This window comes from Propithecus coquereli, unplaced genomic scaffold (genome assembly GCF_000956105.1).
Source record: "Propithecus coquereli isolate 6110/MARCELLA unplaced genomic scaffold, Pcoq_1.0 Scaffold26, whole genome shotgun sequence".
Taxonomy (NCBI): Eukaryota; Metazoa; Chordata; class Mammalia; order Primates; family Indriidae; genus Propithecus; species Propithecus coquereli.
In genome coordinates, this window is record NW_012148174.1 from 4405889 (window position 1) to 4432988 (window position 27100).

General features: G+C 37.1%; 1 protein-coding gene across 3 annotated transcripts in view; it reads left to right on the forward strand.

Moving 5' to 3' along the window:
• ARHGAP24 (Rho GTPase activating protein 24) overlaps positions 1-27100 on the forward strand; it is a 332868-nt gene that overhangs the window by 258803 nt on the left and 46965 nt on the right. For all 3 annotated transcript variants that reach the window (XM_012647248.1, XM_012647250.1, XM_012647251.1), the window contains one exon: positions 25004-25126. In XM_012647248.1, the coding sequence (XP_012502702.1) occupies positions 25004-25126 (123 nt within the window). The remainder of the gene's footprint in view (positions 1-25003; positions 25127-27100) is intronic.

Genomic DNA, 27100 nt, shown 5'->3' on the forward strand with positions numbered 1-27100 from the left:
GTATGAACCAAAACAACTGCTATATCATACTGATATCATTCCCCCATCTAACAATCACATGTGAGGAAGTTCATGTCAAAGAAACAAGGAGCAGAAGAGATTATCTTTTAAAAATGGTAATTTTATTTGTGCATAGTATGAAAAAGTCTTAATAATTTAAAAGAAAGAGATGCATTTAATACATGGCATTATTTTTCAAAATAATTTTTTGACAGACCTGATTAGATTGCTTATCTTGTAATTTACCTAATGGCAGTGGCTTGTGCTTGAATTATCAGCATTGTGTTTAATCTTTAGTTTCTTGGAAGGAATCCTTAAACCATTTGTCCCGTTTGTGAGGGCTAGTTTCTTAAAATTGAATGCTATAATCCATTCCTTTATTGAACCAGGTGCCCACATTATTTGTTCAATAAGCTCAAAGCACAAATACAATTTTAAGATCTCTCCTATCAATTCCTTTGCCTTATGAAACTCCTACTTTTCCCTTAAGGGTCTCCATCCTCAATAAGCAAAACCTGACCGTCTGACATAGGCACTAAGTTTAAGTGCCAGGGTCAATCACATTTTAAACATTAATGATATCCTGTCTCTTGTCTTCTGTAAAAATAATATAAAATCAAGCTGTAATATTTTCTTCCAGCACCCAGTGCAATATCTTATCTGGCTCCTCTAGTGAGCGCACCCCTCTGTGGAGACAGTAGAACATCACTGGTACTTGGCCTTCAGCCATCATGCAGGGCCTCCCAATTAGTGCCCTTGTTTTTACATTTCATAGTAAACATGGTTTATAGAAGTTCTTCTGGCATTACTTTAAAAAAAAATAGCTGTATGTTTGCAGTCGGTCTAACTGTACCAGTGTTCACTGGACCTTTCTTTTTTTTTTTGAGACAGAGTCTCACTCTGTTGCCCGGGCTAGAGTGCCGTGGCATCAGCCCAGCTCACAGCAACCTCAAACTCCTGGGCTCAAGCGATCCTCCCACCTCAGCCTCCCGAGCAGCTGGGACCACAGACATGCACCACCATGCCTGGCTAATTTATATATATATTTATATATATATATATATCTCGCTCTTGCTCAGGCTGGTCTCAAACTCCTGACCTTGAGCGATCCACCCGCCTCGGCCTCCCAGAGTGCTAGGATTACAGGCATGAGCCACCACGCCCGGCCGGAACCTTTCTTTTTATAGATAAAAAGATAACAGACTGAGGTTGACCCATTTTTGATAATGACATACTTTGTCAACTACTACATTATCATTAGATTTGGCTTTCATGTAAATCTTCAGTTATAGATGTTATTTCTCCATGCCACCTATACTTACCTCTATCTATGTATGTATTTATCTAGCTATCATCTATCTTTTTGTTTTGTTATGACCGTATTACAAAATGGGGTAGCCCTTTCAACATGTTTTTAGTAATTTGTAGTCTATTAGCCTAAGGTAGTGTTTTGCTGTTACTTTGGTTGTTGCTTAGAAATAACACTAATTTCCATTCCCATTGTGTATTTTTTATTCAGTGCAGGGTAGTGTAGAAAAAGCAAAAATGAGTAATGAGCATAGTTATTCATTTTGAAGCATTACATTGAAATAAAAATTTAAGAATATAATAGCACATTTCAGCCTATTTAAAATATAATGAAGTAGGGACAAACTGTACAAATAGTTTTGTGTTTAATAGAGATCTGATAGTGTTTTATAAACTTCTCAAGAAAACTTATCAAACTTGCCCAATCATATGGAGTTAAATTCATTTATGTTTTCTAGTCAAAGAAAGGCTTGGGTCCGTGACTGTGAAAATAAGGTAATATACAGAATATGCAGTTCTAAGAATTGATAATTACATTATTAAATTTCAACTTAATGAATACCTCAGGGCTTTACACTCTTTGTTATTAAGATGGCTTAAGAAGTAGCCCTATCTTTTGCAGCTACTTAAAATGGAACATGGAAAACTTTCATAATGAAAGAAAAAATATCTATCTCTTCATAATATCTAGCTGAATTATCCCTGTAACAAGTCTGTTATTTCAAGTGATTGCAAATGCTGAAAGAAGCTTATTTTATTCCTTTTAATTTTTAATTACACATATATAGATACATGAGTATGTGTGTTTTTGATGCTGTATCATTGTTTTAAAACATCAGTTTGAATCATTTTGAAAGTGGAGTTTAGTGTGTAATAGAATGGTGTGAATATTCTTTAATAAAGATTTCAAGAAGACTGTGTATCCAATTATTTAAAAAAATTTAGCCACCATAGCTGTACAGCTCACATTTGTATATACTATAGAAGGTATAGTTAGCCATTTATTAAAGTTACAATTAATATCAATTATATGTCAATTATTATTGCTACCAATATCTTTTGAGAAAGAGAAGAAAACTTCTTTGTTGAGACTCCTATTGATAAATAATAGTAATTAACATTCATTAACTGATGAAAGTCAATCCAGTCTTAAAAAAAATTTTCAGCCAATCTTGTAATGGCATTAAATTCTCTCTCTCTCTGTCTATCTATCTGTGTGTGTGTGTGTGTGTGTGTGTGTGTGTGTGATCTTATAATCATGGTTTTTATATCGCGTCTCAGAATAAGATACACAAGACTTGGCATTTCTGATCTTGCATAATCCATTTGTTTCATTGTAAAAGTTTAAAATATCTGTTATCATAGAGCACCTTGCTATTCTTGAAGCTCCTCCAGTTATGTCCCTCGAGAGGTTAATAAAACAGCAATTTTAAAGTTTTTTCCCCTTATCTCCAGTATAACATTTCTCTCATATTATGGCCATTTTCTCCACAACCTTGAATTTTTCTCTTTTGGCCAAACTTTGTGATTTAATAAGATGTCACCTTTGTGAAGCATTGAAGGAACTGTGTAAAAATGTGGAATGAAAAATTGACACGGCAGTCAATCTCCACTGAGCAATTCAGCCAAGTACACCACCAAACGTTGCGATGCTTTTTGAAATATTACAAAGCCTGCTGAAGAAGGAAGTTGGAATTTTACTTTGAGAAAGAACATTAAGAAATAGAACATTTATATATATTTTATAGGAACATACTATGTGAATTAATAAGTATCTTATTTGTCTTTTTTGCATGAAATTTCAACATCATTATCTTGTTCTATGCACTTTTAGTCAACAAAATTGTGTTCCATGAACATATCAGTTATATTATGTGAATTGTGAAAATTACTCTTTGGGATTTTTTTTTTGCATCAAATACAATGATATACAGTTTATTTCTGCACAACACTTTGCCTACCTTTATGTGTTCTGAAGATTTGCTATGATCACCATCTAGCTCTTGTATAATTATATAAATGCAACAAGTGATACTGACCTAGAAAAATTTTACTTTACAGATCAAATTAGGGAAATTAACATCTAGTTCCAGTAGTAAAAATAAAATATAGACTTCAATGCAACGATTATTTTAGTTCTCTTCTATCCTCTTAAAGTTGTTTAGTGTCATTCCTTAGATGAAATTATGCTTTTCATCTTGTGAAACTGAATCATGCAAAATAAAAAATGATGTTTTTTCAAATATAAATAGTCATTATAATAGCAATAGACAAAATCACGTAAAATAGCATTTATGCTAAGATTGCTAACCCAAATTGTAAAAGAACGGAAATAATTAAAGGATTTGTTGGGGCAGCAGGTCTATACAGTGGTCCCCCCTTCTTCTCCATGGGGTCACAGTTCAGGACCCCCAGTGGATGCTTGAATCCACATTTAGTACCGGACTCTATGTATACACTTATCCTTCCTATACATACATACCTGTGATAGAGTTTAATTCATAAATTAGGCACAGTAATAGATTAATGATAAAGAATAATAAAATAGAACAATCATAACGATGTACTGTAAGAAAAGTTATGTGAATGTGATATCTCACTCTCTCTGTCTCTCTCTCAGATTATCTTACTGTACTGTACTCACCCTTCTTCTGCTGATGAGGTGACATGATCCAATGCCTAGTGATGAGATGCAGTGAGATGAATAGGCATTGTGATAGCCTTAGGCTTCTATTGATCCTCTGTATTCCCGCATCTGTGTGACTATCCCTTAGTTGCAGTAAATGACTTGGTGTCACTAATTTCAGGGAATCCCTTGCTGAAATCTTCATTTAGGCTCAATGTTTTCTGGCACAACACCTTGCTGTCAATGGGAAAGTTTCCTGTTAATGCCTTCCACCCACAAATTTAATGCCTTTTCCATCTTTACTAAGTACTTATCATACACTGTGGCTGTAACTTTTGCAGCTTGAGGCGCAACAGTAAAACTAGCACAAATTTTCCCTCTTCACAAATTCATGGATAGAAGATTCATTCTTACCACAGATCTTAGCAACCTCAGCACATGGTTTTGTTCTTTCCCTGTTACGAGTGAGAACATTCGCCTTTTCACTTAAAGGAAGCACTTTGCAGCTTCTCTTTGGCAGGTCTGAATTGCCAGCACTTTGGGACCATTATGAAGTAAAATAAGGGTTACTTGAACAGGATCACTGTGATACCTTGACAGTCTCTCTGCTAACCAGGACAGCTCCTGACTGACAGGTGGGAGCGTCCACAGTGTGGGTATGCTGGCCAAAGGGGTGATTCACATCGCAGGCGGGAAAGAGCAGGACAGCGGTGAGATTTCATCACCCTACTTAGAACGGAGTGCAATTTAAAACTGATGAAATGTTTATTCCTGAAATTTTCCGGTTAATATTTTTAGACTGTGGTTGATAGTGAACTGTGGAAAGCAAAACCGTAGATGGAGGGATACCGTATGTGTTTCATTTATTTTATAATTATTAATTAACCTTGCCAAGATGTATATTCATTTGAAAAATATATATGGTAGAGGAAAAATAGGTTGTCCAGGGTTTTTTGGTTTGGGGTTTTTGTTTTTACAGGATTTCAGCTAATCACTGGAGTGAATTTTCTTTCATTTCCTTAATGTCTACATCATTTCACAAACAGATGGTGATTCCAAAGAATTGCCAATTTGGTCAGATCTAACTATGCAAGTCAGTGATTCTTGCCCTGCCTTTAAATTGCCAAGCATGTGTTTGCTGCCTGAGAAAACAAACCCACAGATCCTGATGTCCTAAGCATCTGGAATTCTCTGCAACTCCAGGTTCCAGTTCTCTGCTGGAAGCTCTCCCTTCAGGTTTCTGATACAGATACAGTGATACAAACGGGAACCGACACTGGGCTGCAGGCCCTTTGTTCCCTGTGGTCCCTGCTCTAGTGGATTTTACATCTCGTTAGGAAAACAGAAAATTCAATCATTAATGCTTAAATAACAAATTAGTGACATTACTTTGAATAAAATAAATCGGTTGTTATTCATAGGGAATAATAAACACGGACAAATGGCTCCGAGGGACTCATCTGGTAATGTTATCTGTGTTTGTTGAATGTTTACATCCTTTAGTCATATTGACCCTTAATAAAGGAAAATACCTTAAGAAACTTTTTTACATTGGATTTTGGAGTTTGATGGGGAAATTAAAAGTCAGAAGAATCTATTTCAGGGACTGTATTCAATGCAGCTATTGTCTTTCCAACCCTATAACTGGGTTAGCGATGGGAAGCCATAGGCTTTGGACCTACATAGATTTGGATTCCAAATCTGTGTATAGTATTTGTCAGGTGTAAGAGGTTTGGAGAAACATTTAAGTTTGTTAATTCTCAGTTTCCTCTTCTTTAAAATATGTAACTATTATCAGCATCATTGTAAGACCCTCATTAGATGACGTTAATTAAGATGATATCATTAGAAGTTAGGCGATCTAATTTCCAGTTCTGCTACTAACCTGTTACAGGACCTTGGCCAGTTATTCAATCCTTTTTCTTCCCTAGTTTCTAATCTGCAAAATGAGCAACATGAACATAGTAATCTTTGTGGTTCTTTTCTGTTTTTTCTTTTTTATTCTTAACATTGAAAGATGTGAGTGAAATGGTATAGGAAGGGTAAGGAAAGAAACCTTAAAGAAAGAAGATTTAATTCAAAAAACTGTTTCAGCTTATCTAGTTTATCCTTTAAAAAAAAAATGTTCACAGCATAGTTTGAGCACTTACTGTGTGCCAGACACTTTGCAAAATGTTACAGCAAAGGTAGGTGAGATGCAGTTTTTATCTGTGTTAGGGCTCAAGTTTAACACCTAGCAGTTTCTAAAAGCCAAAACACATTGGATAGGTGAGGCTAGATCTGGGACCTGGCATGACTCCTGGCACCAGTGGAGTCACAAGGGGCTGAGAGGCAGGCCCAGCTGACCATCAGCTTAGAGTCCATCAAAGTGCAGTGTCCATGTGACCAAGAGATCCAGGGAGCATTGAGCAAAGGTTTTTAAAAACAGTGTAGGGAGTTCTTCATGACTAGAATGTAACAACAGAGAATATTAAGGGTCAGTGCTGGCTTTAATGTATGACTGTCCAAACCCCAGTGATTAGACTGAGAACCTAGAGTAAAACTAGAATCTCTAAGGAGAGCCAAACAGGAGCTAAAACAGGATCTGCCCGGAGCAGGTTGGAGACCAGCGTGTCGGGCAGGACACAAGTCGGAACTGCCCAGTACACGATTTACCGCACTGGAGCCGCCAGCTGGGAGAGGGAGAAAGACATTGCTGGACAGACCCAGACTGGGGAGGAAAGACACGGAGGATATTTAAATACACACTGCCCTGTGTTTGAATGGTCTGGGCCAAGCAAGTCAGCAGGGATAGTTTTGAGGAACAAAGGAATTTAAAGAAAGGGCAATGGGAGCAACTGTCACCTGTCCTCTTCCAAGCTTACCATCGAGTAGGAGGGCTGGGGGAAATCTGCCTGCAATGAAAAATTTGTTAAGGATCGTCAGAAATTTGTAAGAAGAGTACTTCGAAATATGGAAGGGACATCTGACTAAAAGGGTTTATGAACAGAGCTTGAAGGGGTTGGGGGGAATGTTGATGGGATATTGTGAGTTTTAACGCTGGCTGAATGTTGGCATCAACTATATCACCTGGGTTGCTTGTAAAAAATATTAGGTTATGGTTCCTTTCCTTTCTTGATGACCCTGATATGTAACTTAGGCTGAAAAGGTGCTATAGGAGATTGTTCCAACTAGTAGGTATGCCAGGAGCAAAGATCCCAAGACAAAGGATAGACTTACTCGGGGGCCAGAGAGTCATCTGGTTCTGCTGGTACATGTGCTGGGCTGTTCCACTGGGGGAGGGAAAATAGTACACCGCCACACAAACAAACAGGGCCAGTGACAAAACCTTCACAAACTGTCTAAACTCAGAGAGATAGAAGGCAGTGTAAAGCCTGGGAGGCAAGGATGGTGAGCGTTTCTGGAGAAATGGGATGGACACACAGTGAAAAATCCAAACACACAAATAGACAGAAATTTGCAAAATGTAGCACAAATTGAGAAGCCATACAATTCTTATTTTTTCCTCCATTTCTATCTTATATGTTATCAAATATACAAAGGCTGCTTATTCTAGTTTCCTTACGTGTTGACCTATCGATTTCATGCATGTTTAGTGAAAATCATGCTATGCCTCAATTTCTTTACATTTAAAGATTTAAACAAAAACAAACAAACTTTGTCCACTTAAAACTCCCATCATGATTATTTGAGAGCAAGTGTGTGAAAGCTCTATTTATAGCATGTGTTCTCACAAAAAGCAAAAAGTACTTAAACTCTGTGTAAGAATATGTAGGTTAAATTGCAACTGATGATAACACAACTCTTAGTACACATTTCATTAACACTGTCAACTGCTCTCAGCATTACTGAGTGAATTGGCAATTCTAATTTATCTTATATAACCTATTTTTCGAAGAATTTTTGCTCGAACTTTCTCAACTAAATCCTTTTTTAGGAACTATCTAATCTTAGAAGATTCCAGTCCATTTAAACAAGATGCTGAAAAGTTACTGAGGGAAAAAAACTTTTTGCCTACTTTGACTTTAAAGACCAAGGGGATAGTAAACCACTTCAAAGCCTGTCTTTTCATCTTCTCATTGTTGAGCCCTTTGTTGTGAGGGGACAGGGGGGTGTGATTTTTATCCCTGTAATCAGTTGCTGTCAAGATTAGCTTTCTAAAGGTTTGTTAAGGGGGAGTTACAGAAGTATTATGTGTGGTCAGTGGTCTCTCACCCTTAGCTGATAAAAGGAGGGTTGAGTGTGAAGGCAGCAACCTCCAGTCCAGTTAGCTTGGCTGGAGGAGTAAACTAACCTCCAGGCAGCAGCCTTCCCACTCCCTGCAAACACACCTAGGATAAAGGAAGATGAAATCTGAAATGATCAAGTCGTGGAATGTTTGACTTTCTTCTAGAAAATATGGAAGGTAAAGTCATTGATATTTTTTTTTCCTTACTTCCAGAAATATTTGGCAGCTTCGATAAAGAGATCTTGGGGTTGGAACTGGAGGGTTGAGCGTAGAGAGACATTTTTGCACCGGCTAATAGTGTTATTTTAACTCTTACTATTGCAATTTACCATCCGCTCCATCCACACATAAATTATGTGTATAAATATCATCTCTATAATTTGCTACATTCTACATGGTTGTATATAGTAAAAAATGAGTTTGGAATTTTTTAAATTATGAAGATGTTTTATGTCTGTCAGGAAATGCAAAGAAACTCCAAGAAGGATCTGCAGTCACCATGTAGAAGCACATAGGGGGAAATGTGAGGCTTAGGAGTACTTTTCCAATTTAAGGCAAATGGTCTTTCCTAAGTGTTCAGATTTATTCATTATTAACTAACGCATTTTTGCAAAGCCATTTTAAGATTTGGTTCCTTTTTGGTACATACTAGATTAATTATGATTCCTTTTTGTGAAGTTCATTGTTTGTATATGTCTTGATTATACTGTTTTAAGATGCTATATAACTCCCCTGGCCTTTCAGTTTTGTAATCCACATAGCCTGATTTAGGCTTATATTTGCTTCTGAAAACTTGGTGTCTACTTATAGGTTTTTAAATATGTGTTTTTATTTGTACTCTTTTTTAATTGTGCTTTTCAAGTAAGGACTAATTTTATAAATTCTGATTCATAGTGCATTTTCTATTGAAACCTGTAAATACCTATTAGCTCTTCCTCAGTTTAGGAGTTTTATTAATTTTCTCAGAGAATGCAATAATGTACTTTTAGAATCTTCAAGATCATCTCTTTGAAAGGTTATTCAGTGTCTCTGAAATTTAGGAATTTGAAATATAACAAAAGCATTGTTCGATCATACACTATATGGCTTAGATTTTAAAATAATTAACAGCACTATGAATTTTTAATACCGATTTATATTTTTGAGTTATCTTTCATAAGTTAGGAAAACAGTAGTTCTTCTTGGGGTTCCATATATTTGCTAATGTCTCATGTGTGAAACCATATGAAAGGCTAAAATGGTGCATTGTTATGGCCAGTAGAGTGGTCATTTCTTTTAATATCTGAGCTTTTAATTTATTTGTTTAAAGCTAGAGTTAGAGATGATAGATTATGTTGGTTGATATTTTATTGATTATCTTTTATGACCAGAATAGCAGAATATTGGATTAGTTATGAGCTGCCCGGAATAACAATCCCACAGGGTGACATTTGGATTGAAGGGTCATCATTTTATTGTTTCACCTGTCTGATAAATTAAAGATAAATATTAATTAAAGTCACAACATCACTATTCTAGTGCTATAGAGAATTTTGAATCATCTCATGCTATTTCAAAATACCTTTAGGACATTATGTTCAGATTTATCTTTTAGCAATGGCTGAACTCAGAAGTAATTCATTGTCTAAGGGGCCAAGATAGTCTTTAGCAAATCATGTGTTTAGCAAAAGTTTAATTATTGTCAATGTCCATTATCTTACAACATAATTTCCTTACTGTTATATGATAAACTTCACAGGACAATCATATAATAATTTTAACAAGTGAAATAGAAACTGTAACTTGAGTTGCTTGACTGATTTATGTACAACAGTGAGCTGCCCCATAGGTATACTTTTCATTTTTCGTTTTCATCCTGACTCCAGATTAACAATCTCATGGCATGTAAAACTCAGCACTTTACAGATGAACCATCAGTGCACCAGAAGATGGTCCTGAAAATGCTAAGCCTTGTCATCATAGACAGAGATTTTGTGCTGCTTCTGGAATTACTGCTAAAATAGTCTTACGTTTATGCTACTTAAACTGATTGAGAGAGAGGCAATGATTGTCATTTGATGTTTATTTTCTAAATGGCACTTTGAAATTGACACATATTCCTAGAGCTTTGAAAGTATTAATTGAATAGCTTCTTTGCTTTTAAATAAGTGAATACATTATTCATTGACATAATGTCACAAAGCAGCCAAAATATGGAGGCTAGATCATATCCATTTTCCCCCTAAGATTTGCAAATAAGGCAGTTTAAATTCACCCCTACATTGACACAGATATAAAGATAATAGCCCATTTATATCTTGATATAACATAATGTTTAAACAGGGTGACTCATATGGGCAGTATACTTATCCTATGCCTAGAGTTTACTGTTGGTCATTACAGAGACAATAACAGGTTTCATTATTTATAAGCTGTTGAGCTGTTGTCTTGCCTTGATCTTACCATCAGCCAGATACTTAGCTTTGGTATTATCATTGCTAATAATAGACTTACCTAAATAATTATATGTGTATGGCAAATGCAATTTTTAAATTTTTCTATTTTTAATTATTATGAGTACATAATAGTTGTATATATTTATAAGGTTTGTGTGATGTTTTGATACAGGCATGCAATATGTATTAATCAAATCAGGGTAATTGAAGTATCCATCACCTCAAGCATTTATCATTTCTTTGCAATTTTTGAAGTAGCAAGAGCATATTCTGATACCAATATTCAAGAAATCTTTTGTAACATCTATGTATATGAAAAGGACTAGAAGAGACCAAAATGGTGAAAACTTATTTGTTTGCTGGGTGATGATATTTGGGTACTTGATTTTCATTCATATTATCAAATGTTTATGTAACACATAACTTAAAAAGGAAGCCTTTAACATTTAGTTAGTTAAAGGATTCTTTACTGATTAAAATGTTAAGATTCTTTAATCCAAAACCCACAAAATTTTTCTCTGATTCAGGGTTCATTAATTATATTTAAAATATGTTTATTAAGAATTATTAATCAAAGGACAGGTCTGACAAACTTTAATAAACCTTGGCAACATCAAATGAAATCTGTTCTTAAAACAACGGGGAAAACAGCGAGAGACTGAGAAAGAGGTACAAAAAATATCTTACTACTATATAGATTAGAAGACCATCTCCATAAACACCAGGACATAGCAGTATAAACTATTTCCATATGCTTACAGTTGTAAAAATGCAGCATTATTTTAATAGCCTTATGGGAAAAGATACTAAATTGCCTTAACGTAAAAATGTTTCTCCATTGAAGTTTCTCCCTTTTCCTCCATCATATGCTATTTCAAGTTCCCAAAGCTGTTGCTTAGGTGAATTTTGATCTGAAATACTAGAGATAGACTCTAAAAGATGGTCTATTCTTTCAAAAGTAAGGTGATACATAAGATACCTTTTTCCAAAACATTTTGTAATCATTTACCATAATTTATTTCTAAGTGGACATATTTTACCAAAACAGATAGAGAATGAAATATATCTTGCCATTTAAGTCATGGACAAATAACAAAGCTTGCATTTTGCAAGGAGGGGATATCCCGTGTCATTTATAAATCATCATCCTCCCTGGATCACATAATATATGTTAACTGTTATGAATGGTGCTTTGTTTACAGAGATAGTCTCTTTTTTCTACAGTGTTTTGTATTCAGTTTGATCTGGGGCCAGAGGAAGCATCACCCCCCCAACTTTCTCGTGTAAACCAACTATCTCTCCACTCTCTCTCTAGTCTCTACCATTCCGCCCTGATCTTTCACCTCTTCTTCTTTATACAGCCACAAGATAGCCTAAGTGTGTTTTTTAATTTCATATGTCTTTTGAAAAGTTATGCATCCCATTCTTAATTTTAAAATTGGTGTATAGAGTGTTTTTAAATTGTTCTCTCTAAATATAATATAATAAATTTTTCTTTTTGTGGCATTATATTAATACTTCTGAGGCCCTCATTTGAATTTCTTTGCCATGTTTCAGTGACTCCTGATGTAAGAAAGTTCCATCTGTACAGGAGTGAATTTTTAGCTTCAGATGTAATTTTATTTCATTAAGTTAACTGCTCTGAGCAGCAATTGGTACATCAGTCAAAAAAATTAAAATTCTGTTTTTTAAACTTATTGGGTAATTGTTTCAAGAGAATGAATATCCTATACCATTCATCCAATGAAATGCCAAACTTTTTAATTAAACAAATTGTAAATTCTATGTGGACATAGAGTAACACTGTATCAGGAGCTTGGCTTTCCTTTCCTACTGAGAAAGTGTTTACATTGATGGTAACCTGCAAAATGGAGATGCAGAATTCTTTTATCTACTGAATGTGTCACCTGTTTGCTAAATGCAGATACCCTATAACTTTATAAGCCTTTCTAATTAGAGAAATTGTCATTAAGGTACATACGTGTAGATACAATTGTGTATTTAGAGAGAAGTCTGAGTAAACATGAGCTATCATTATTTCCTTTTTAATAGAAGGCCTTATGAAGTTAAAGTAAAAATAAAACACCTTTCATTCTGTGTCTGTGAGGCTTAGCTGCAGATAATAGTGTACAAGGTGGTTCTGTGTTTGAAATGTCAGAGAACTTTGAGAACCACACATCTTCTTTCTATGACTATTTAGTTGCTTGTCTACTGGTGTTCACAGAGCAAAGGGGTAGAATGCCAAGGGAAAACACCAAGTATCTCCTTTGCTGAAGTAGTGAACATTAATTCTCTTGAAGCTAACATAGCAGTTGAAATGGCCTCTTCCATAAATAATGCCACGCTCCCTGGTGTTTCTATCATTTACAGCCGACAGTAGCAAGAGCAGCCGCGGCACGATGTTTCTTGATGCCCCCAAAATACCTTCTCTATACATAAATCCTCCGAGTCCTGGCAGAATCTTTTACTGACCCTCAAGACTTTTATTGCCGTTTTATTCTTTTTTTATTGCCTCTTTTTCTCCTCCTCTTTCCTCCCTCCTTCCCCTCCCCCCTCCTCTTCCTCCTCCTCCTTCTATTTCTAAATCCATGAGCTGAAAAGGAGGTGACAATTTTCATTTTCTATAGATAGTAGGTACAGTTTCTTTCCCATCACACTGTCCGGGCCGTAGAAAAGCAAAGGTTCCCTGTTATGAAAAGCCAGCCTAAGCAAATGAATCACTGGGCTGGTGAAAGGTCTCTTGGGGCAATCTGTGTCTTTCCTCTTAGCTGTCAGTTAACAATGACACCTAATCCTTAGCATTTACTGAGTGTAGAATAAAGATCGTTAACTATTTTATTATCAATACTTTCATCCTTAAAGACTTTCAGTTCGCTCTTTTCTTTCTTTATCTCTTTTTCCTTTTTCCTTGATTACACAGATCCTTACTGAGTTCCTGTTGTGGCAGAATTTTTGCTGGGGGCTCAGGATGCAGAGATGACTACATCATTTTTCTTGCAATTAAGGAACTGACAGGCTGGCAGGAAAGCAGATAAGCAAGGGAAGAATTGTAATATTCTGCGAATATGGGTGGTGAGAGAAGCCTGAACAAACTTAAGCACCAAGGAAGAATAATTAAGCATGGCTAGGATGGTGAGGAAAACGTCACAGAAAGAGAAAATGTCAAGCTATGTCTTAAGGTCGAATAGAAATTTTACAAGGGAGCGAAGAGGTGCAGGAGGGAGCATGTGAATAAAAGCGTGTTCACACAGTGGCGGCTGCAATAGTCTGGCTAGAAATCAGGGTGAGAAGGGGAGGTTGGCATTGATAATAGGACTAGAAATACGTTTGAAACTAGATTTGTTAGGACTTTGTGTGCCACTACAACTGGGGACCTTATTCTCTGATGATGGATTGCTATCGAAGATTTTTTTTTTTATTTCAGCATATTATGGGGGTACAGATGTTTAGGTTACTTATGTTGCCCTTGCCTCCCCACTCCCCCCCAAGTCCGAGTTTCAAGCGTGTCCATCCCTTGGATGGTGCTCATTGCACTCTTTGTGTATGCAAATACCCGTCCCCTCCTCCCTCCCTCCCCCTGCCCGACATCCAATAAATGTTATTCTTATATGTACACTTACGTGTTGATCACAGAAGAATTATCAAATTTCATCTCTAACAATAGCAAATAAAAACCATTAGGGCAGGGACTTTGTTTCATTTGCTTCTAAACTTTGAAACAGAGTAGGCATCAATAAGTATTAATGTGACAAGTATATATGGGGTCAATGAGAGGGTGGAATTGCCAGTGGAAGATTTCAAAGGCAGGGCACCACGAGGAGGCGGTTGTAGGAGTGTGGGTGAGAGAGAGATAACCTGAGCTGGGGCAGTGGACGTCAGTTTGGTGAGAGGTGTAAACTGGAGAGAGATTGCCGAAGTATAATGGTACTGATAGGAATAGGTAACTGATTAGGTCTGGGGACTCCAGGGGGAGGTTAAAGATTTCTATAGTGGGACTAGAGTAACTTCCAAACAAGATTTAAAAAGGCAAGCAGAAATGCAGGTTTGGGGGTAAACATGGTGATTCTTACTTGAAGATGGTCTGTGTTTGAAGTTAACATAGCACATCTGGATGGCGAGAGGAATGAGAGATGAAGGTGTCAGATTAGGAGCCATCACACTAGGGAAGTGGCCAAGCTTACAGGAGCAAATGAGATTCCTCAGAAAGAGGCTCACACACGGAGAGGGTCACTATTCTTGGAGAAGGTAGAGGGACACGTACCAAATGCAAAGCAAGAGGAAAAAACAGCCAGAGAAGTGAGGAGGGATCCAAGAAAAAAGATATATAATCTACTTTCTCTTCTCCTCCTCCTCTGTGACTTAATTCTGTTGGTCTTTGAACATGCTTATCCAGATCAGACGTGATCAACAGTAGAAATTTTGTTTATTGTCTTTTGTCAACTCTACGTAAAGTGAATCGCTTAGGAATTTAACAACGACTGATGACCAAACTCGATGTTATTGATTAAAATATTTAGCAGGGAGGAAACAAAACAGAGGATTAGTAAAGGAATCAAAATATAGGGTAGAATCACTGGTTGCTGCTAGCTTATGAAGCTAGCCATGGGGAGTTTCACACTGAAGAGCTCAGAACCGAACTGGGACAGGCTGTGTGGACATTTATCTATGCTATGACCATTTTCTCATGCTAAAGGCGTTTATCACAAAGTAGATTACCTGGGTTCCAGCCAGTAGGACACTCATGAAAGACACACATGAAAATGAGCATGGAATTCATTCCATACACTCTGAGCCACGGGGTTTTTCTATCTTTTGTGTTTGTTTTCCTAAGAAAGTCTTTTCGCGAGGTGAGAACTCTGTTTTTTTTTTCTGCAACTCTTGATGTGAGATGGTCTACATTAATAATGTTTTAGGGTAGAATTCATATTTCTGATTTTGAATACCTTGACATAAATCCAGTCTGACTTCTTTCTATGCCATTTCTGTCATCAGAGGTGATTCAGAGTATGGATGAAGAGTATTTTGTAGGAATTTTGCTTAACTGGCATATGGAAGACTAGGAGCAGAAAAACCAGCTTCCATAAGACCATTCACATGTTATTTCTTAACATTTTGATATTGTTTCTAGGCTGCCTACCTGATAATATGGAAGTGTAACGCCAGATCCCAAAACCTGTCTAAAAGATTTATAGGTCATTTCTCTCTTCCAGAGGTTGTTTATAGATCTTACAGTCGGTAGTGATCAATTATGTAAATTCCATGGCAGAGGGTACTTCACTGTAAAGTTAACGGCTTCTGTGACTTAACGCATGGGAATAATTACTTTATTGAAACAAAACACAAGACTAGAAAGAGCCCCCACTCCTAAGTAAACATACTTGTCGACATCAGGTTTAGGTAAACAAATAGAATATTTGGTGGGATATTTAAGCCAAATTTCTAAGTTTTAATGAAATGATACAGTTGCAACAGAAGTATCTGCTATAGTTTATTTTGTTTGCTTTGGGTAGCTAACATCATTTTGCAAGCTGTCAAGTTAATATTACCTTTTTAATGTTTACTATTAGTTCTTAATTGCCTTCTTACAACTATATTATCTTTTCAAAAAAATTGTCTCCCAGTCTTGAAAAACTGCCATCTATTTCCCTTGTGGCCATCTCCTACCAAGAAAACAATATTTCTCTTGTTTGGAAGCTTCCTCCCCCTGCCCCCTTGCTGGGAATTCTAGCCTCCTCAACTCTTCTCTTACACTGTTGTAGAATTTCTTTGTAGAAGTGGCTCACAAGTAGAATGTACTGTATTTAGAAGAGGGTGATGGATCCCTCTTCTTGAAGTTTCATTTGCTTAGCAAATACTGTGTGTTCATTTGTTTGTCTATTTGGGAGAGATAGGGCTGAATCTGTATCCCAAGACATTTTGCCCCTTTTGACTGCCTCCCTCTTCTCCCTATGTCCGGTAGTATTTCATGCTGGCTTTTCAATTGTCCTCGCAAATCCCAGTCATAGCTTCTGCTGGAAACTGCTGTTGAATGTTACATAAAAGTTCTGTTCTGTCTCATTTCTCCATTTGAATATACATTGGTCTGGATTGCTGTTCAAGACAGTATGTTCTTTTCACGACCCATCACGCTCCAATAGTAGAGCAAATACTTTTCATGCCATGAGCACTGGCTGCAAACTGTAGGTCTTTGAACTTGAAGGTTTTCACGGAGCTTGGTTAAAAATCTCTTTTCGCATTCATCCGGTCTTATTGCAACGCTTTCAGCTTGGGCACTGCATGTACACCATGCTGAGGACAGTGCGAACGCAAGACTGCACCCTACAGCACGCGAGCCTTCCTTCCTCATCAGCAGTTACCCACTCCCAGGAGCAGACTCGGATGTCTTAATGTCTCTTCTCACAGAATGAGTCCTTTCTTGAAAGGCTGTACACGACACTCAAGTCAGTCCCAGCCCTCGCCGTGCCAGTGTCAACACTGATCTGTCGAGCAGAGGCACCACCCACTTCGAGTAAATATTTATTCAAAAGGCAAACGTCAGGGAAAATCACTCCATGCCCTGCATATAAACAGATTTCGTTTTGCTTATTTACTTGTTTACCTGCTTTTTAAAAAGAATATAAATGTATTAGATTTCCCTTCACCCATACAGATTATTAATCTTAGTGATAAATGTGGTCCCAAGAGATTATCTGGTTCAGTCATCTGTTGGTAGGAAAATGTTAAGGGATTATTTATTATTGTGATTATTATTATTATTTTTATTTATTTTTTATTTCAGCATATTACGGGGATACAAATGTTTAGTTATGTATATTGCCTTTGCCCCACCTGAGTCAGAGCTTCAAGAGTGTCCATCCCCCAGACGGTGTGCACCGCCCCCATTAGGTGTGAATATGCCCATCCCCACCTGCCCAACACCCGATGAATGTTACTACTATATGTGCGTTTAAGTGTTGATCAGTTAATACCAATTAACTATTACTGTTATCATTAAGTCAACTCTTACACCCTTGTCTGAAGAATAGCCAGTAGAAAAAAAGAACCATCTCCATCTTGCACATGGAGAAGCCAGGTTCAGAGGAGTTTCAGCAACTTCCCTGCGGTATGTGATTGCTGGAAACAGGATGAGCTGATAAAACTTCAGTATGATTTGCTTGAATTGACAACAGCATTTTCTTCTTCTGCTCTTTGAACAGCGCACTAACAACCGCATGCCTGAACCTGGGTGCACACACCCTCTTGTATATGTATCTATATCCACACTCTTCATCCATTAAAGAAGAAGATGACTGCCTCAGGCCAGAGCTTATGAGATGTCTGCTCTGAATAGAGTTGGTCTAGGATACATTTCTTTTAAAATAAAAAAAAAAATTGCATTTGATAAATCATTAAAAAAAAGAACGTCAGGCTGTAACATGAATAATGACTGACATACTTTCAAAAAAACATTGAACCAGGATAATGAAACAGTTGACAGCACTGGGCTCTTGTTGGTTCATCATTTCTCTGAAGAAAATACAAACATCCAGAAATAATTTAAAGAGTTATTTCAATCAGACTTGTAGGATTTACTATATGTATACGTTTTTAAATGGCTAAAAGGTGTAAGTGTGCCAACTCCTGCATTTAAAAAAATGAATCAGATACATTTTCTGGGAATTTTAAAAACATGAGCTTATCAGTAATATGTTTAGGATAAAAATTACTCTGCTTACTTTTGGGAAATCCCTATTTCCCAAAAAAAAAATCTTTGGGGAAATAAAAGACTCTCCATTAGATAGATAGCTTGAAATGTATTTATAGAATGCAAATAAAAAGAGAACACCTTATCAGTAACTAAAATAAAATTTTACCTCCCCTGCATTTGGGACAAGGTCAGTTAATCAGTAAATGACTTTGTGCTGTAAGCAATGTTTAGTAGCACCTTTCAAGTCCTATCCTTACTGTATCCACATACTTCCAGAGGTCCCTATTTATTTTTCTTACTTTTTATGTGATACTTCCATTATGTAGAAATAGAATCACCAAGGAAAAAGAAGATAGAGAAATTATTTTAATATGCACTGGGAATTAAGGTAGAATTCAGTGATAAAGAAATGAGATTAATATCGTATAGTAAAAATAATAAGCTCTGGAGACAGAATATGCTTTGAAATGTCATCTATCTGGTCAACTCCCAAGTAAAATTAAATCTAAACCAAATAGCCCATTTTAAAGTGTAGCTTATTTCCAGTGCTGTTGGAAAATCCCCAAATGCCCATGGATACTGTAGTATCTCCATCTGTAATATATAATACCATTTAAAAGTAGTTTATATTCATCGAGATGTGATGAACCTCAGATGATAAAGATATTCACAGAATAAGATCATAAGGATATTAGTGGAGTGATATCTACTAGATTCTACAACATTAAAGTGATTAACATTAAAGTGACTAAAGAAACCAGAAAAACAAAAATAATGTGTGTATTAAAATGCTTACGCTGTCGACCTGTGACACACAGTAAAATTGAAACAATCACAGAAATTATTGAATGGAAAACTTATTATGGTGGTTTATAACGGATGTTTGACAATGTTTGTCTGCTGATTTATATATTTGCATATTCTTATTATCAAATGTTTCTTTCTTTTCCATCAGTACATTTTCTCCTCTAAACTATTCAGGATGGATCTGGCAGTGTTAGCCAATCATTGCAGCTGATGGTTGGGAAGGACCAGAGTACACAGAGTACACAGCAAGCATGAATAGCATGCATTTATATGAAAAACTAAGCAATGTGCTGCATTTAAAGCTTCCTTGTCCTATGCATCATTTTTGATACCTATGCTTTCTTCAGATAGAAAAGCATTCTTTGCACCCTGAGGTCAAGGGAAACCAGAAATATTAAGACTGGGCTTCCAGGGCTGATGCCTTTGTATTGAACAAAATCAATCTTCCAAATTCCATTCATGTTTGAACTCCACACTGTTCATTGTTCTCTTGCAACAGCAGAAAAGGACAGGTTCCTTTAGAAGGGTAAGCTGGTATAACCTCATGGCCACACAATTGAAGCCATTTTAATCACTCCATCTGGACTGGTAGATGTTCAATTAGTTGATCCACTTAACAATTTGGTTAACATGGGGAACTGTGAAGTGATATAAAATAATGTAGATATTTTATATCAATTTGAAACATTTAAATATATATGCATTGGCCAATTTCGATGTGAAACCAAGCTCTTTTCTTTTGAGGGAGTTGAACAATTAGTGTTCTCCTCATCTTGTTTGTATAAGTTGGTCCCATGATTTATTAATATCACCTGTAATTTCCAGGTTCAGTTTTTTTACAAGGACAACTGTAAAGTAAGGTGAGCTGAGAACCCTTCTAGATTGCTATGCTTTGTTTTTAAAGTCGAGTTTATTGAGGTATGATTTTTTAAACCAATAGTTACTGTTGTTTGCCCACACCTAATTTAATACTAATTTTATTTTATGTCAGTCCTGTGTAGCAAAACATTAAACTAGTTTCATAGAAACATCTATCTTTGTTTTGCATCCATATTTGAACCCTTCATATTTTATATATTACAGAATGTTAGTATTTGTGAAACTGAGTTTCTCAGACAATTTTCCCATAGGTATTAAAGGAAAGCAAATGCTTCAGATCGAATTAAGTTTAGGAATTGCTAGTGCATACAAATTTAACGAAGTTTTTTGGCTGAATAACTTTTCAGAGTTTTTAGTATGCTGATGTACCTCGTATATCACTCCAGAGGGGTATAATGTCATACATTTCCTAAGTTTATTTCATCTGCCAACTCATTTTTTTCTGGATTACCTATTCACATTTTTAGGAACAAAAAAAAAACATCAAAGAATGTAAACAATTGAGTACGGAGAGAGGAGTGATGGATGGAAGGACCGTAGCTGGTGGCAAGTTATGCTTTTGTGACTGAGAGGAAAGAAGCAAAGGGCAAGAGTTATAGAGGGACACTTCATGGTATTCAGAGTGGTTGAGCTGGAGAACCCAAAATAAAAATGGATCTGAAGAAAATTAAGTTGCTGCAACCTCCCTTGAAATGCATTGTCATTAATTACTACCATTACCATAAAGAAATCCGCAGTTATATGGACCTCTTCATTAACCTTCCCAACAATGCAAGCATGAAAAAGAGTAGTCTAATCCTCAGTCATGGAGAATGAAGGAGCAGAGTGTCAGTGGCCCGGTGACAGGTGATTCTTAGATTCATTGAAGTCCTTAATATTTGTAAACCTCAGTTATCTCACTTTTACAACAGAGATAGCAAGACCTACATTGCAGGACTACTGCGTGAATTAAATAAAATAAAATGTGTGGAATGCCAAGCACAGTGCTTGGCACATAGTGAGCATACAATAAATATTACTTTTCTCTTTTGTTTACATGCACAATGTGCCCTCTCACTTGCAAACATGTCCTGCATTCTTAAAGGCAAGGTTAACCCTTTTCTGTTTATGTGTCCTTTAACTTACGGAGTGCATCACCTTATTTTCTCTTGGCTAAAAAGAATCTTTTCAAGACCAGTTATCTTATTTCAATTATTCTAAGGAGGTCATACTTTCTGATCTGTTTTTGGCACTAAAATATATTAGAAAAAATAAGAAAAATAAATGATTTACCAATCCAAATTGTAGACTAATCAAAGAAAATATTTATGTCCCAGAGACCTGCCTTCGTCCTATTACTCCCTCATATTAAAAGAGAAAAAGTAGTAAAGAAAGTTATGGTGATTTGGTTCTTGTCAAGATCCATTATGGAAGCCAAAGGAACGAAAGAATAACGGACAAGAAATTTAAAACTATAAGAAATTTCATTCCTCACATTATAATTACCTATCACGTAGTAAACTAGTAGGACATTTAATAAGTGACCATATTTTTACACGGCATTTTAGAATCCTATATATAACAATGTATCGAAAACTTGACTAGGATCAATAACATATGTTAGGCTATAGTTTACCTTTTTGAGAGGTAAATTTTATTTACTCACCAAAGAGCTTGAAATCATACCTGGGAAGCTATTGAGCCCCATAACTTACCAGTGGCTTTATCCTCTTTGTTGTAGTACTTACCCTCCAAGAATGTTCACCTTGCGGCCAAGGAGTAATTTATTTGCCAAACAGAAAGTAAATATTTCTGGTAGCTTGACTAACCAGAAGAGATGTTCATTCTGTTGGCCATCTATCTGCCAAACTATACATGGCATTTGGGCTATATTGGCTGAACCTTATTCTTCAGAGAAAATTTAATATGCCGTTAAATGACAGTGCCATTGCGGTAGAGACCCCTGAGGATGTATAAAATGTCTGTAAAACTCAGACGGGGCACAGGTTTAACAACTGTAGGCTGCAGGTCTGTCTGATTTAGATATTATATTTTCTTTCCCAGGAAGTTTTGTTTCCAAATGGTCCCACTGAGTGGACCCCGCGCCTCCACACTTCTCCATCCCAATGTAGATTGATTGATCCACAGAGTTGAAAGTCAAAGTTCTGAGTTTTATTATTTATCTGATCATACCTTTCTATTTTTGAGCTCCTTCAATTGCAGGTTGCAGTACCGGGCTCTTAGAACGGAGGGGTTATGCGCCATCTGGAATAGATGGCGTTTTCAGTTAGAAATCACCTATTTTTAATACAGAGTATCTGGTTCGTATCCATATAAATCTATATCATTGTTTGTCACATTCTTAATAATGAGTCTGTATTTCCACCAAGACTCACAGAAAAAGATTTTCTAAATATTTCCTCCCTTGTCTTGCTACCACACTGAGAAATCAAGATCTATATCCATGGGTGAAATTCGCTGATGGGATTTCACATCTGTGATTGGCAGTCTAAATGGGGTCCAGGGTCAGACACAGAATACCACTGGCAGAGATAAAGAATCAAATGAAAAGTCATGGGATAATGGCCAGTTGCGCTTATCATTCTCTTTTTCCTCTGCCGCAAACTGTAGTGGCTGTCACTCACTCTCATTACTAAGCCTGGGAGTGACACAGCAGGATATTGCTGTCTGAATTGCTAAGCATCCTTCAGGCAAAGACAGTAATTATAACATTCTGATTTCCAATGATAATTTCCTTTGGCTCAGCACTGTGGTATAAGTGGATCAGAATACAGAATTATTAATACTTTTTAGTACTGTGCCATGCCAAATGAAGCATCTTTTTAGTTTGCCATTTAGTTACTCCTGCCATTTATAAATGTCAGACAGCCATGCACATGCATATGGTGTGGTGTGTCTACATACATGTGCAGGGTATAATTCTAATATGCATTATTATTCATATATATCTCAACGAAAGATAACATTTTAAAAAAAAATGCCTGTTACTATTGTCTAATTCTTCCCAAGCATTTATTAGACATAGTATCTCTGAGGTCAATTTCTTATAATATGTCCTTTTTGCATTGGTAAGAGTGGGAGGCAGTTAAATGAGATGGAATTAATATTTACAAAGATTCTATTTTAGCCTAACACAGTGCTGGTATTTTTATTTACTTTATTTTGTTTAATACTCACAAAAATGGACTATGAAGGTATTATTACTTCTAAAGTATGATTCAGGACACTAAGTTTCCGGAAGTTATGTAATTCCCTAGAAGTCAAACAGCTAATATAAGATAAAATTGTGCTTCTCACAGGGTTTCTTTGACTCCTGAACCTAAGCTTTTTCAGATACAAGTTGCTTAAAGTGATGATTGACCTAGCGTGGACATACAGGTGTAAAAAGATCATTATTTCCCCAATAGTGAAACGTTCTCCATGACTTAAGAAGGCTAGTTTTGTTTTCTTTGGAGAGATTGGTCAACATTAGGAAATCTATTTCATGTAATCTCTTGACCCCTCCTCCTGCTGTCATCTAGTTGTATTAAAATGTAAAACACCAATTCTAGTTGCTCAACTGGATGGCTTAAAGTGATTGCACTTCTCTGACCTTTCACCTGTCCAGTAAATTTACATCAGTGTTAGAATAGTTGTCTTTCTCAGTCTAGGGCATCTACATAGAATGCAGAGGCCACAAACTCGAATACCTGCAGTTTGCAAAGCTGTGTGTGAGTTAGATGGAGCTTGAAAGAATAGAGAGCAGTGGTGCCTGTTGTGCCTTGGAACCTGCAAGCTCCTCATAAAGGGGTTTAGAGCCACTTACAAACAAACAAACAAACGATGTCTTAACCAAACAAACACTTGGATATGAGTTAATTCAACCCAAGGCATCATGTTTACAACACTTAGTGAAAATTAAGTGCTGATATGTACTTGAGCACCTTAGAAGTTAGTATAATATGAACATATTATCAGAATTTGGTTAAATACTTACTATTCCATTTCCTGAATTATTTCTTCTGTGAGCAAAACTAATCATTTTCAAAAAGGGTGAAGCAGTGCAGTTGCTGATACTTGTCTTAGAAACACTCTTTTAAAAATAAAAGCTGTAACAAAACCCTGCCTCAAGACCTCTTTCAAGGTCAGAGACGGTTATACCTGTTTTGTAAGTGGGGAAGTTAAGTCACCAGGGAAACTTAAATGCACTATAAAAGACTTCTAAGAAATTAAATTCCATGCTTTGTAAGTCTAGCACTTCAAAGTTGATGTGAAAGATTATAAAGGTTTTAAAGTGTATGAGTTGTTCTTTGGGGAAAAATATTAGAGAAAGCGTCAACGTTTTGCATGGAGACGCTGCTGGTTTCCTGGAGCTCATTCTCATGTGGGAGGGCCATCTGGGGTGTTGATTTGGCCTTTGTGGCTGGCCAAGCATGCGTCTTCTTCACTCCGCCCCTCTTTGTTTGCTCTCCTGAAGTTTTGATCTAGGTGGGAATAGTTTTCTCCTCCAGAACAGAGGCCAGAGGAAGAACTCGGGGTCGAAAGTGTTGCATGTGGCTCTTACTGTTTCCTTGAACTGCCACGTTTAGCCAGGATGTCTTGGTGGCCTCGCTGTGTGTGCGCACTAGGCAGTACTCAGATAGTTCAGCGCCTGCTCAAAGGAAAACCCAAGCTCCATGGACCACTTTCCACCTTCTCCGCCTTTCATTTTGCTTTTGCTATTTCTCCCTATTCAGCAGCTCCCTGTGAATAGATTGGATTATGAGTTAATGCAGACCTATGGGCTGTTGCTAGGACAAAAAAACCCAGGCTTTGTTTGGGGAATGATATTTGTTCTCCAGCTTTCTCTTGGAAACATAAGAGCCTTTCCTTTTTAAGCAGATTTTTTTTGTTGTTGTTCCATTCGGAAATCATGTGAATATTTCCACCTCATTGGGTAGAACCTAGTGCCGGTCCCATTAGGCCCAGTCTGTGTTCAGGGGATTCCCTTGGAGGCTGATGATGAGGAATCTTTGGATGACTCTTCAGCTAAATGTGTTACCATGTTTTTGCAGGAGGCGATCGAGATCGGATGACAGCAAATCATGAGAGCTACCTTCTCATGGCGAGCACCCAAAATGATATGGAAGACTGGGTGAAGTCCATCCGCCGAGTCATATGGGGACCTTTCGGCGGGGGTGAGTACATTTAAAAATTATGGAAACGCAGAAAGGTAGACCAAACCTCTTCATCCGTTTCCCCCAGCTGTTGTTACTATCAGCTCCTATATTCAAATAGACGAACGTCAAGATAAATAGTAAATTGTCCAACATTGTGGTTAGACACATATCTAAGTGACTCCTAGAGGTTTAATTTAGATCCCATGTCATTAATAACCAAACTACTGAACTGCCATAATCGCCTTTCATAAGAGAATGCATTTTTCCTTCCTGTCTTAGTTATGGAACCCAGACCTTGTTAATCCTAAATGAAATCCACTTGATTAGTTGGCATCTGCAAGGAAATTTAGAAGAGAAGGTGATACCTCACCCTGATTTGTCAATTACAGCATACCACCTTTGGATGTATTTTAAATGTAACTGTTACCGAGAAGGCATTTCATTGTGGCCTTTTCATAACCTGTGTTTTTAAAAAGTTAAAGTTTTTCATGAGGCACTTAAGCTTATCTTTGTTCAGGTTGCATATATTTGCAAAATGTCCCCTTTTTGCCATTACAATAGTGAACATTTGATTAAAGCATAGGGCACACTTGAGGAGTTTGCCTAGCTCTTCAATCTCCTAGAAATTAAAAACTATTAAATGAAAATCATAAAATGTAGGGCTTTGGATTATAGGCTTTTTCCTTTTATTAAAGTGAATTTATAACAAATATTCAAATGGGGGCAGGGAACCCATGGAAATGTGAAAAGCAGACATTCCTTTTTAACTCCTTAGCGAAATAAAAAGTTCGGTATTGAATCTAGGTACCTCCATTTTGTGCTGTCTGCTTAAGCCACCCGTAAACAGTTGCTTCTCTGTTCACAATGCTGAGGGACAGTGGGTTCCTGCTTAAACGTCAGATCCAAAAATTTCAGATTTCAAAACATTAATTTAGCTTTGGAAAATTTTAGTTTTTGTTTGTTCTTTTTCTTGCTTTCTTTTTTGTTTATTTTTACACTGGGTTGCTTTTCAGTTGTTCTCGAGGCGATGTTTATGTACCTGTCTAGCCCAGGATCTTAGAAAAGTGATTATTCATTAATGGTTCTTTAGATCTGAGTGCTAGCCTAACGTTAGCCACTCACAAAATCAGGTTGTATATTTCTGTCTTCCAATGAAGAGAGTTGATTCAGTGACCCAGCAAGCCAGTAAAAATACGATTTGCGAACAATCCTTATGATGAATAACTGGCGTACGGACAATCGGGGTTAATTAAGAGGCAACGTGGTCTTGTCTTAGACACAGACCGACTGTGTCATCTGGAATACATCGTTTTACTTCCCTTGCCTTTAGTTTTCCTCACTTGTGAAATAAGAAAATTGGACAAAATAGTTCTAACTTCCCGGCTGCACAATCCTGCCATGACAAGTGTTCCCTCCACACCAGTGCTCGGGTCGGCGAATTGTTCAGCCGTTAAAGTGCTTCCAAGTGCAGTGCGGCCTCTGCGCTGATGGTGCTGAGCTCTGCTTGGTGGCTCTTTATTGTCTTAGTAGCATGCTGTGACACAGGGGAAAAAACTGAACTATACGGCAGAAATAATTAATAATGGTTCTTTCAACAATAACACATTACCTATCTGGGCAGGCCAGTTAGAGTAATGATGTTTTTAGTGGGGGGACCTTTTTACACTCCTCACGGTTTTGCACAACTCCTGCCGAACGGCTGGGAAGGGACACAGAGGCTGGGGGTCGGCTGGGGTTACAGCACTCGCATTCCAAATCTGCTCAGGGAACAGCCCGGTGGATGAATGATTAACCCAGCAAGCACAGTGCTCAGTGAGCAGGACTGAGGGTCGGTGGCTGTGAAGGTGGAGAGGGCACAGGCAACAGCACGGGAGAATGCCGGGAACAGACCTGGTTTGCAAACCCCAACCAGAGAAATATTCGCATGTATAAACACACACACACACACACACACTTGAGTTCATTTGTTTCGTTTTACCTGCAGACTCTTTG